This window comes from Vulpes lagopus, chromosome 16 (assembly GCF_018345385.1).
Source record: "Vulpes lagopus strain Blue_001 chromosome 16, ASM1834538v1, whole genome shotgun sequence".
Lineage (NCBI taxonomy): Eukaryota > Metazoa > Chordata > Mammalia > Carnivora > Canidae > Vulpes > Vulpes lagopus.
The window spans coordinates 33,937,196-33,949,667 of record NC_054839.1 but is presented as its reverse complement, the minus strand read 5'-3'; the positions used below and the strand labels follow the sequence as shown (position 1 = coordinate 33,949,667).

The window sequence follows — 12,472 nt, the reverse complement described above, 5'->3', positions numbered from 1 at the left end:
AGGGTTCTTCAAAGAGTACAAAATAATTCAGGTCTAAAGTGAAAAATAATAGAAAGCGATTTTCTTTCTCCGTACCTATCAACAGCAAACCCCAAGGAAAAGCAGTGTTCTCCTGTAGAGTCTTCTGAGGGAAAAAAAGGCCAAGAGGAGAGGAATGGGAAAACTGAAGGAACTGGAGAGATTTCAATTTTACAATAATGTTAATTTAATTTGATGGGTGATTTTAAATCAGTGCTTTTCTAAAGGATGTAATTTGCTATATCCATTTGTGAAGGCAGTCCAAATATAGTACAGGATGAGAAAAGATTTAATGATCACACAAAATCGGTGACATACAGAGTTACCCTTCTGTTTATTTGGCCTTCATAGGAACTAGGGTAAACTGGCTCCATCTATATCCTAAAAAGCTATCATTTCTACTTAGATGTAATGTGTGCCCTTTCTGGAGCACGGTCTTACCCACAGATACTTAACTACTCCGGGTTCTAAAATTATATTAAGAAGGACTCAAGAAAGCTGAAGTCAGCTACAGCTTCATTTGAAGCTGTAACAGATGCTGGACATATCAGAGATTCACGCAGGTGGTGGTAAAGATTCCTTTTAAGTAAAGCTGACATGTGGCTATGGGCTAAATACCTGGGGTTTATGAAACACAAGGTGATACCAAGAAGAGTATTACCTCTTTAGCACTCTTCCCAAGATCTAATTTGAACAGTTTGGGTCAGACAGCACGCATTCATTTAATAGAAATACTGAAGTGCAAGAAGCATAAAGACTAATTTAGTTTAAGTGACACATTTATACCAGAACCCAAGCTTGTTGACTCAAGCTTTACTCGTTCCATGGGAGGGTCTTCTGTTTTATGTATCTTATTACAATAACTATGTGTGTTTGGTTTTAAAGGTTACATTTTAAAATACATAATTCGAAGAAGGATTTCTGAGAAAATGGATGGTTTGGGGGGGATTAGGCTAAAAAACTAAAAGTTTTAAGGAAAATGGGAGTCTATTTTGACTAACCATTGTTCTTATAACCTCTTGTAACCGTTCAATAATTGTCAACAAGATCTGAGACAAGCCACTTACTCTAGTTATAATTGCAGATTATCTTCACCATCCAAAACACAAGAAAAGGTAGGCTCCACAAAATAACATTGAAGTTCATTAACTACCTTTCATGGCAGCTTCTAGTTCACTGAATCACAGGCTGAGTCTATGGTGCCTGTTTATGAAGTGTGGTCTTCTTACCACTGTTTGGTACCAGCATGGCCTCCTCCTCTGGGAAACTCCTCATTACATGTGATCTTAGTGGGACTGTTGACCAAGGCACCCTTTCTCTCTTGGCCATGGGCTGGGAACCTGAATCGGGCTGGGGCCGATCAGACTCTGCCTCACTCTATTGTGGTTTGGAAGAGGACATCAAGGAGCTGGAGCTGAGTCCCTTTAGGCCTACAGCTGCTTATTGAATCCCATTCCAGGACCCTGGGTGCTGTCCTGCTTCCTGTGTCTCCTGAGGCCCAGCTCCACTGATTCATAACCCACCTCATGTCCTTTTCTATAAAGTTACCTTTTTGATCAAGTTGGCCAGACTCGGTCACTTTCCATTACTTCTGACAAAAGAACCTCACCTGATAAAAGAGACTAAGGTGAGTGAAAATTCAGACAAAGGCAATGGCTACCAATAGACAGTGGGTTCCAACAGAGTCTGGAGCCCTTCAGCTACCTATTTATTTTTAAGAGTGATTTATTATTTTATTTCATTTTAATTAGTTAATTAATTTAGAGGGTGAGCAGACAGAGGGGCAGAGGGAAAGGGAGAGAATCCCAAGCTGACTCCCTGCTGAGCATGGAGCTGGAGGCGGGACTCCATCACATGCCCTGGAGATCATGACCTGAGCTAAAAACAAGAGGAGCCAAAATCAAGAGTCCACACTTAGAGGACTGAGGCACTCAGGTACCCTCCTCTAGCTCCTGCTTAACTGTGGGCCTAATGGAACAGGTGTGACTAAAACTGGTATGCTCTCGGCAGATATTAACTTTTTGGATAAATGTATCACATACTATCTATTGCTCTCTTAAAACTGATTAGAATATATTAATTATGAGGATACTGATCCTCCCTTACATAACCAGTGCTGTACTAAGAAACATAATAAATAGCTAATTTTAAGGAAATGACTAGGAAACTTTATGAAAATCTAATAGTCAGCTGAGAAAAATCATAATAAGGTGAGAATATATTTAATTTTGAAAGTGCTACTTCACTGTCCATGTACAAAGAAATCTCCACAGCTAGAAAGATGATATTGCAAATATGACTGATAAATGATATCCCCAGCATTCTCACAGGGATACCCCTTAAGATCTATCATCCTGCAGTATTCCTAGCACTCGAGAATACAGTAGGATTTTTGATTGGGTCCCAATATTAGTCATTACATCCTTCAAATATCTATTTAGAAGACAACTATGATTAGCCAATGTTTCATTCCAAAAAATTCACTGAAAAATACTATGAATGACTGAAAAAGAATGTGACTTTTCTAGATATGGAGATTTCTCCATAAATATGTGGAGCGTGAACTTACACTTATATAAAATAAGGTCTTTCTTCATTTTAATTTGATATATTAATTAAACATGGTTTGTACTGGTACTGTCAGAGACACACATTTTTTCATACTGGAACACAGTTTTATTCTGTGTTATTCATTAATGACTGCTGCATACCCTTGTTCTTCATGTTTCCTTATAACACATCATTGTTTTAAAGTCCTACTTCTGAACAGGTTTAAAAGGGAGGAGAATGTGATAGAGAATAATGCACACTGTATACAATTTAAAACTCTATAAAAAGCTATGGTTTAAGTAGCTTCCCCAAAGTAACTCGTGATTTCAGATTGTGTAATTTGAAATATCCTTAACCAGCCTAAAAAGATAACAATTATCTGAAAAATATTATAAATCCCAGAATTATAAACAATTCACTTTTTTTATTTTACTTTAGCTTACTTTGGATTTAATTTGCACTTCTTTTTCTGGTTTCCTAACATGGAACCTTAGATTAGATTACTGATTTGGGATCTTTCTTATTTTCTAATAAATAGATTTGATGCTACAAATTTCCTTCTAAGCACTGCTTTTGATGCATTTCACACATTTTGGTAAGTTGTGTCCTCATTTTCATTGACTTAATATTTTTAAATTTCTTTTACGTGATCTTCTGTGACCCCATGTGTCATTTAGAAGTGTGTTGTTCAGTCTCCATGAATTTTTGGATTTTCCAAACAAGTCCTTTTGAATACTGAACTAATATTCCTTGGTCATGCTAAAATTAGTTAATAAAGGGCACCTGGCTGGTTCAGTTGGTGGAGCATGTGACTCATGATCTCTGAGTTGTGAGTTCAAGTCCCATGCTGGGGGGTAGAGATTACTTAAATTAAAAAAAAAAATTGTTAAGAAAAATAAATAAAGGGGTGCCTGGGTGGCTCAGTGGTTGAGTGTCTGCCTTTGGCTCAGGGTGTGATCCTGTGGTCCCGGGATTGAGTCCCACATCGGGCTCCTTGCATGGAGCCTGCTTCTCCCTCTGCCTGTATCTCTGTCTCTCTTTCTATGTCTCTCATGAATAAATAAATAAAATCTTAAAAAAAACAAAAAAAACAAAAAAATAAAATTAGTTAATAAAACAGAAATGTTTTATTACATGATAGTGGCACACCTCGACTACGGTGCTAGGAAGATTCCGGGAATCAATAGAGTCCAAAGACATGCATTATAGGTTCTTCCATCAGGTTTTCAATAAGACACTAATGTGCTTCTGAGTAGCAAGCCAGGAAAAACAAACTCCTCTTGGACTTTAACAGAAAAATGTCTCAGAAGCGGTGACCTTTATGGCTCAGCATGATCTTATAGTCCTAATTTTTCTATAATTAAGGAAATAATTGCAGAAAATAACCTTCTTTAATTTTTTTCCCCCATACCATCTCTATTGTGACTGAAGCAATACTAGAGACAAAAACCAGCTGATACTAACAGGAATGTGAAACACTGATCATGAGGTTTCTTGCTGAAATTCTGGGTAATGGAGAATTCAGGAAAATTAGACCAAAGGTCCTTAATAAGGTCAACCTGAAAAACAATACACAAGTTTAAAGTATACATAATTGTTACCAAGTTATGAGGAGGTGGTGGAAGTAATTACAGAATTTAACAGCTGAAACTGGATTATAACATATCAAAAGATGTGAATTTGGAGGGAATTAAAATGTAGCAACACCCTGGAGGCACTTCTTTTCATTGTAATTCAGTATGAATACAGGGTACTTGCAGACTGGTTCACGATTACGTGAACTATGGCCCATTCTCCGAATCTGTTATCAAACACTGGAGAGAGCAAGCTTCCAAACTAAATCTAAAGGCAATGTGCTATTACTTATTTGCCAACAAGTATGGATTAAAAAAACCCATGAGGCCTGGCAGGCCATTCTGGAAACTACAATTTACACATATTAATGTCCGTACATATTATGATAATTTTTGCTCTGTAAACCAAGAAGCAAAGCGGTGGAATGCTCTGGCAATTAAATAACATAATCAATATTATCTATAAATAATGAGCATGCAAGGATCTATAGGATGCTGAGTAAGCACTCTGGCAAAGAGCAACTGCCATCTGTTGGGAGTGGGCTATGATGTCTTCATTAGGGCCATTCTTATATTTTCCTTCTCTCCCAGAATCACACCAGGGTTACGAGAATTTCCCACCAGAGAAAACCTTCTGCTTAACTGATAATGAATTAAGTACCTACCTTACTTAATCATTAGCTCTACCCATAGGTAGCAACTGTTACGGCAGCAGAAAAACAACTGGACAGGTTTGTAGAGACCTGGGTTTATGCCCATATCTGACATGTTATCATGCTATCTTTGGGCCTCCATTTCTACATGTGGAAAGTGAGACAGTGAACTAAACTTGATGATGTTTACATTTCCTTCAGCTCTGAAACCGATTCCTGCATTTGGAAATGCTCTGTCCCTCCCTCAAGGACTAGTTCTCCATCAGCTTTCTGACAGGTTTCCAGTATTGACAATTCCAGTGCCTTCCTCTGTGAAGGTAAAAATTTTAAACAAGAAGTGTTCTTACTTTTATGACAAAGATAACATACTAGTTTGATACATACTAGTTCTATCTTTCAGAAAGATTCTGTGAAATCACATCTAACTTTTGCAACTATGCATTTAAATATGAGCTCGTTGTAGCACTAGCACTATACAGCCAACAATAAAACATCGCAGTGCAAAGTTTCTTTTCTACTATCTACAAAAATTTGTGACATGGAACTTTGTCATATCCAAATATGAAATGTGATTCACATTCAGAATGTGTCATAATTTGCATAGTTACACTATTAAAACTGGAGCCTCTTGGTGTATACAGCTATATAACGTCTCAGGCATGTTGGTAAGAAATAAACCATAATTGAGACGGGTGGTAGCAGCATCCAACTGGTTAGAACAAATTACTTCTATTTGACTGCTGATAATTCCTGTTAATAATACTTTATTTTCTATGCCACTATATAAATAGCCCACAAAAATCTCTATTACGTAATGTCCACTGCCACTCTTGCATAAGAGCCCTCGATGGATGGTGTGGGTGAACAGCATAACCACCGCCATGATGATCACCAAAGAACAATATAAACCCAAGTCTTCTAAAACTTTAGGAAAATAGCAGGGTAAAGGGTGGAGTGACAAGAAGAGAGGAGAGGGTGAAAAGCTAAAAATGAGCATATACCAATGAATATGTCTTTGGAACACTGATCCTGGACATTTCTGGAGCCTTAAATCAACCTCAGAGACATTTCCCACTACATCTCTCCCTGTCCTGCTCCAACCTACATATACACACCAAACACAGGTTCCAGATGTCTATTACATTTTTGAGAATAAAACAACAGAGGGGTGACATGGAAACAGCCACTCTCTGTGGGACTGATAGCAGAATATAATAGCTTCATACCAAAAGATCTGTAAAGAAAGTAAGTCTATCTGCACATTCAACTCTCTAATAAACCCGTTCCACTTCCCCCCAATGGAACAAAATAGTTTTTCCTGCATTATTACATGCGAGAAAGAGTGGTAAATGCTCTAAAAAAGGTCTTTATAGTTATTGGAGAAAGGAAGGTATGATTACCTCTGTCTAGGATCAGTGGTGAAGGAAAGAGACAGATGTGCCCATGAAAGAGAATGAAATTCACACGCTGAACCTCAAAGGCTTCATCAATCTTCAAATCGACAAATATTACTATAGTGGGTGGCAGGGAGGGGAGAGCCATTCTAAGGGACAGAGTTTATGTCCAGCTGGATTGCTATCTTTGATTAATTGAATATTAAATGAGTTGTACAATGATCTTGTGTTCTTTACAAGGGTGCTAACATATCTGTCATGAAGTTCTTATTGACATTCTTTAATCCCTGGAAGTCAGCAGATAGTTACAGCAAACCTGGCTCGATCCTAACATCTGTCACTGTACCCATTACATCCTGGTGCTTTCATCTCCTCCCTGGATCTACATTTGTTACCACATTTTCTTTCCATTCAAGCAGGTTTGTTTGCCTTGAACAGACTTTCTTTTCCACAGATTACTTCAGCTCCAGAGAGAAGAAATGCTGCCATAGGAATGAGGCCAGTGGATGCATCCTCTCATATTAACATTATGCAGAGGAAAACACTACTTAAAATTTTAAACTGTCTTCTTTACTCAATAATAAACACTGGTTTCATAGCTCAACCACAACCACTGACATTTATAACCTACCAATTGTCATGCATTTCCTATGCATAACTTATAAGTTCAAATCTTTTCATGTTTTAGTGAAGCTTCATTGCTTTTCTAATGAACAATATTCTTTTAACCGATTGGAGCATTTGCTAACCCAACTTTACAAAATCATCCAGCATCACTCACATACAGTGTTTGCAGATCTAACTCAAACCAGAGCCAAGCTAGTGTTGAATTTATCTTATAATTCTATAAATTATCCCAAACTTCTTTTTGGGGAAGTTCTTCTTTTTGGGAAACAGTCACTTTCCCTTTATCTCCATTGCTGGCGTGAATATTTAAAGTTTCTGAATTTTCAGAGCCAATCTTTCACAAAGAAAAAGCAAGCGTTTATCACTGAACTACATGTAGATGCTGGGTGAGTCACTGGGCTTCTTCCTAGCCAGCTGATTTATTTCCATATACCAGTTGCATAGCATTTACTTCAGGAAAATTCAAAGTAGTGTATATATATATAATAGGAATTTTAACCAACTTACGACCAAATAAAGCACATGATTTAAATTCATGTATGTTCCTACTATAGTTAATTTAGAAATGTCTCCGGGTCCTTTAACACGAGTTTCAATATAAAATGGAAGCAATAACTCAACCCTCTGCTTTTCCTACTAATTCTGGGTCTTTGCTCAGAAACCTTCTCTGGGATAGATTTTCTAAAAGTTCTCCTTCTTGATACTTTTTCTCTTCTGCACTATCCATTCTCGAATTGATCTTAAATAGAGTTGATAACATTTTCCTCTGATATATTTCCTTAGTGCATTATCCACATTTCATTACATATTATATGTTGTTTATATAACATTGTGTATTATGTGTGTGACATCACACACACACACACACACACACACACACACACACACACACAAACACCCCTCCCTCACCTTCAAGAGAGCGAGCCCCTCGAGGACAGAAACCATGTTTTATTTATCTTTCTAATCTAGTGCTTTTCACAGTGCCAGGGACTGTAAATAAATGTTGCTGAATAAATAAAAGTTGAATTTTCTCAAGGCTAGTAGTAAAAATCCTTTTTGTTTTTCATGGATTACTTCTCTGGAGATAAAAGTGGTTTAAACTTACTAACCAAATAACACGCTATGAATTATGTAGGAACAAGTTACCATTACTCCAATACTTCAGAAAGGAAGCATGAAGGAAAGAATATTTGTTATTTACTCAGTAATCCACATTTAGCCATTGAGAAATCAGTTGTTAGAAAATGGATATGCTAACTGGCAATGCTGTACTGTATTCCTTAGTTGATGTTGCTCACTTGAACGTCTCATATTCTCTGTATGTTCTAAAGTTTCTTTAGTACAGTATGCCTTGTACTGAGAAGGAATATCAATTCTGTGCAGTCAAGAAAGAACCTGCTTCTCCTTTCCCTTTTGTGTAATGGGCATCAGCATTATTATTCTCTTAGCTTTCCAGGTTTAACAGGGGACAATATGCTTTAGCGACTGTGAAAAACCATGAAGGATGCCCCTGCTTTTAGACAGTGTAGAAGCAAATGGCTATATTCTCTGTGCTCCATTTCCCCCTCTGTGAAAAAGAAAAGCATAATATTTAACAACATCACCAAGCTATTGTGAGGGTTAATTAGATTTAATGGGGGAAGGGAGGTGAGTTGATTACACACTATTCAAATTCAAAGAATCATTATTTTGTGTCTAAAAATAATCCTGATTTAGGAATAAAATTAATTTGGAAGCTCAGTCTTTGGTAATCATCTTCCCGTACTTAAAAAAAGCCATAGTTTTTAATCAAAATCCCATTCTAAATACAATCTAGTGAAGTACAAATGGAGATCTGTGAATTTCCATTCACTTTTCAAGTAATACAGTGCATGGTTCACTTTTTTTTTTCCTTTCTTTTTTTGAGGATATATTATGTGTAGAAAAGTTAATTTTTTGTAATGGAGTAAACAAATCTAGTACATTAATTTTTTTGTTTCACAAGAAACATTTGTGAAACACTTTAAATTGCATCTTTAAAGAATTCATAGAAAATGTTTTGTGACTGTAATAATTTTTCAGGTCATTTCTGATAAGTTCTATCTATCTATTTATTTCAAGAACTAGTCAGTCAAAGATCTTTGACCTGTGTTATAATCCCTGGACCTAATGAATGTTACCTTCCATGGGAAAGCAGATTTTACAGATGTGAGTAAGGATCTTGAGATGGAAGATGATTCCAGGCTATGTAATTGGGCCTGAGGTGCAATCACAAATGTCTTTGTAAAAGGAAGGCAGAAAGAGATTTCACTACAGAATGGAAGGATATAATGTGGTGACATGGGAAGCAGAGGGGGAAAGGTATGTGACGTGGGGCCATAAGCCAAGCACTGAGAATAGCCTTTGTAAGACAGAAAAAGCCAGGAATGGATTCTCCTCTGGAGCCTCCAGAAGGAATCAACTGCACTTGACACCTTGATTTAGCCCATAAGACTCCTTTTGAACCTCTGATCTCCAGAACTTTAAGAGAATAAATGTGTATTGTTTTAAGCCAAAAAGAGAGAGACAGAAGAAAGAAAAAGAAAACAAAAAGGTCTTCACTTGCCCTAAAATTAAAATAAAGAAAGAAAATCCCTGGATATTTATAGCTAAGATGAGAAAAAAAATCATCTAAATAGTAATCATCAAAATTAATGTAATAGATTAATTTACAATGAAAATCTTTCTAAGAAGTGGAAATTGGTACCTGAGAAAAATCTGAGTTATTGCTTAAATCTCACTAGAAAACTTACAATATCTTCAACAAAAGAGAAACATTCTTTAAAAATATAACAGTGGATAATCCTGGAAAATATGCCATATCTGTTAGAAGAAAAATGTTGTCTCAGTTTTTGATGAGTGAAGAGCTTTGGCTGAGAAGGCACTTTACTGCTTCTATTTAGAACTTTCCAAAGGAAAGGGAGACTATGTAATTCAGTTAGTAGAAATGTATTCTCTATTGAGAAGCAAAAATAATTCTCTTCTGTTTTAATACCACCCTATTAAGACTTCCCATAAGACTTACAAATTTTTATAACAGGCTATATACTCACCAAGCAAACTTCTGATTATTCATTCGATTACCCCGGACCCTTGATACTGGGGACGGATGTACCCTGCAGGTAGATGAGAATAATCCAGTCATTAAAAAAAGCACATTCCCGATTACAAATGAACAAATGAAAAAAAAAAAAAAAAGAGCTGGTTTATATAAATGATCTCTTGCTTAATATAAAATGCCCCAGAACTTAATCACCTCTTAGTAAATGAACATAGTTAAATTCCTATGCATGCAAACCTGCAGTCTCTTTCCTTTGGTACCACTTTTAACATAACAATGGCTTGTCGCAATGTTCACTGTGAGGACCTCCAAAACAGGATCACCAGTTTTAATCCAATGACAGATTCATTCAGTCCAACAAAAAGTTACTGACTAGCTAATCCCTGCCAGGTTTAGAAGTGGGTAAAGTAATATAAGGTATGGTGTTTGCCTACAATGAGTCCCTTCTGCTACCTCTTCCCAGAAGTGATGCAGAGACAGTATGTACACAGACCAAGTCAACTATTGGATTTTAAGCCCTAAAAAGCAAGATAATGAAGGAGATCAGGATACACTATCCCAAAATATGCTATTTTGGCATACGAATTATTATCAGCAGAAACCAAGTAAGAAACAGTAGACACAGGAGGAACGCTCTACTTTCCCTTTATATGTGTAAAAAACAAGGACACGAATTTCCCTTTTGTAAAGGAAACTTTCCTTTGTAAAGGTGCCCCCCTCCCTGGACTTCCAATACCAGGAAGAAGAGGGCAACACACAACTCTTTATACCAGATGTGGTACTGAGATAAGTCTGCATAAACAATCCTTATTTATCATTAGTTTCTCCCATCTGTTTCCTAGTCAATCCCCCCCTTTTCTTTTGACTAGTCACTTCTCCACAATTTATCACTCTTTGTTAAAATGGTATATAAGATCCAACTTTTACCACCCTTTTGAGTCACTCATCAGAGAGCATTCCTGCAAGTATGCATGCTGCATGTGTAAACAGGTTTTTCTTCCCCTCCTTTGCTAATCTGCCTTTTGTCAGTTTATTTATTTAGACTTTTGTCAGTTTAATTGCAAGCCTCAGACACAGAAAGTGAAAAGATAGATGAAAAGGGTCTTGATTTTCATTTTTTTTCCTCCCCCCACAGTAACTTCATCCAAATGTCCAGGAACAGAATCTGAGGCTGGGGGAAGAAGGAAGGGTTGACAGTTATTTCAAGGAGAAAGTTTTCTAGATGTGATGCTCTCTGCAGCTGGGTTTTGAGGAAGGTAGTCAATTCAAAAGCTGAGCTCAGCAATGGAGAAGTAAAAACTATATCACCTTATAAATTTCCTGGGTTAGAGTCATCCACTGGAACAGCTTATATTTCCAAGAACTGCTGATATCTTCCAATCAGGAGCTAGCTGCTGAACCTCCACCCCTTTGTGGGTCACTAACTGGAAACACAATAGGCCTTACTTCCTGCTTCCTTGTGGCCAACTTCCTGCTTTGTTCTATCTTTACTGGAATTAGTGAGAACTAGGCAGTCTTTCAGCTTGTGTTATCGTTATGTCCCACACATATTTCTTATTTATGGGAAGGAAAACAGAAATTTTAAACGGGCCTTTAAGTCTCATCAGAACCAATGGCTCCAAGGTTCATTAGAACTCAGTTCTCCATAGTTGTTTAGCAAGTGAAAATCATTTTAAAACAGATAGTACCATTCCAGCCCTGAAGAAGGGCCAAATGCAAACTTTCTGTAAATCCAGAGCCAGACTGCACTTTGCACTAGGAAGGCTTATTTCTTCCAACATCCCTTATTAACATTCTTTTCCTCACAGCACTTCTCAATGGCTGCTGCAGCTGAGCTGCTCAGCACAGATTTTCTGCTCTGCATGGGGGAGGGGATGTTAATTATGCAGAAAGATGGAGAGAGGCCAGACAGCCCCTCTGGTGAACTGTCTCATTCAAGCACGGCCCACTTCCTGCTGTTTTGCAGCTACAAGGATCACCTGTTGGTCTTGGCATCTGGCCAAACCGGGGCCTAGCGGAAATGACAGACTCAGCTAGAAATGAAAGCCAGCTCCTATTCCGGCACCCCAAATTGGGGAGAGAGAAAAAGCAAGCAATAGAAACGCATAAGAATTATACAAAAGGTAGCGTGGCTCATTTTTTCTTCTCTTTTCTTATTTCTTTTAGTTGTTCTGCTTGGAATACAACCATCAAAACGGAATTATGAGCCAAAAAATATCTCCCCAACTAAATCTCCTGATCCAAGGGACATACAGGAAGTCATCCTAACCTTCCCTACAGCCTCACTAGGCTGTCAGAGTCCTACTACCTATATAAAGTTCTAAGGAGTGATAGACTGAATGCTCACGATTCTTTAATTCACTCCACATCCTTTATATGTTTACATCCTTTATTCCTTTCTCCTTAACCTTCACATTTCCATTCATCATAATTCCACCAGGTGAAGCTTGATGATGGAAGTATTCTCTTATTGATGCTTCTCATTCCATCTATCAGTGGAGAAAAATGGGCCCATTTAACTTATAATTACAGTATTCTGGTATTTGTATTTTTTCATTGATCTATAGATCAAATACT

The 12,472-nt window shown here is 37.3% G+C and overlaps 1 protein-coding gene across 4 annotated transcripts in view; it reads right to left on the bottom strand.

Annotated features, from left to right (window-relative positions):
- The window catches only part of KLF12 (Kruppel like factor 12), a 429,166-nt gene that overhangs the window by 60,122 nt on the left and 356,572 nt on the right, over positions 1-12,472 (bottom strand). For all 4 annotated transcript variants that reach the window (XM_041731038.1, XM_041731036.1, XM_041731037.1 and 1 more), the window contains one exon: positions 9,888-9,950. In XM_041731038.1, coding sequence (XP_041586972.1) covers positions 9,888-9,950 — 63 coding nt within the window. The remainder of the gene's footprint in view (positions 1-9,887; positions 9,951-12,472) is intronic.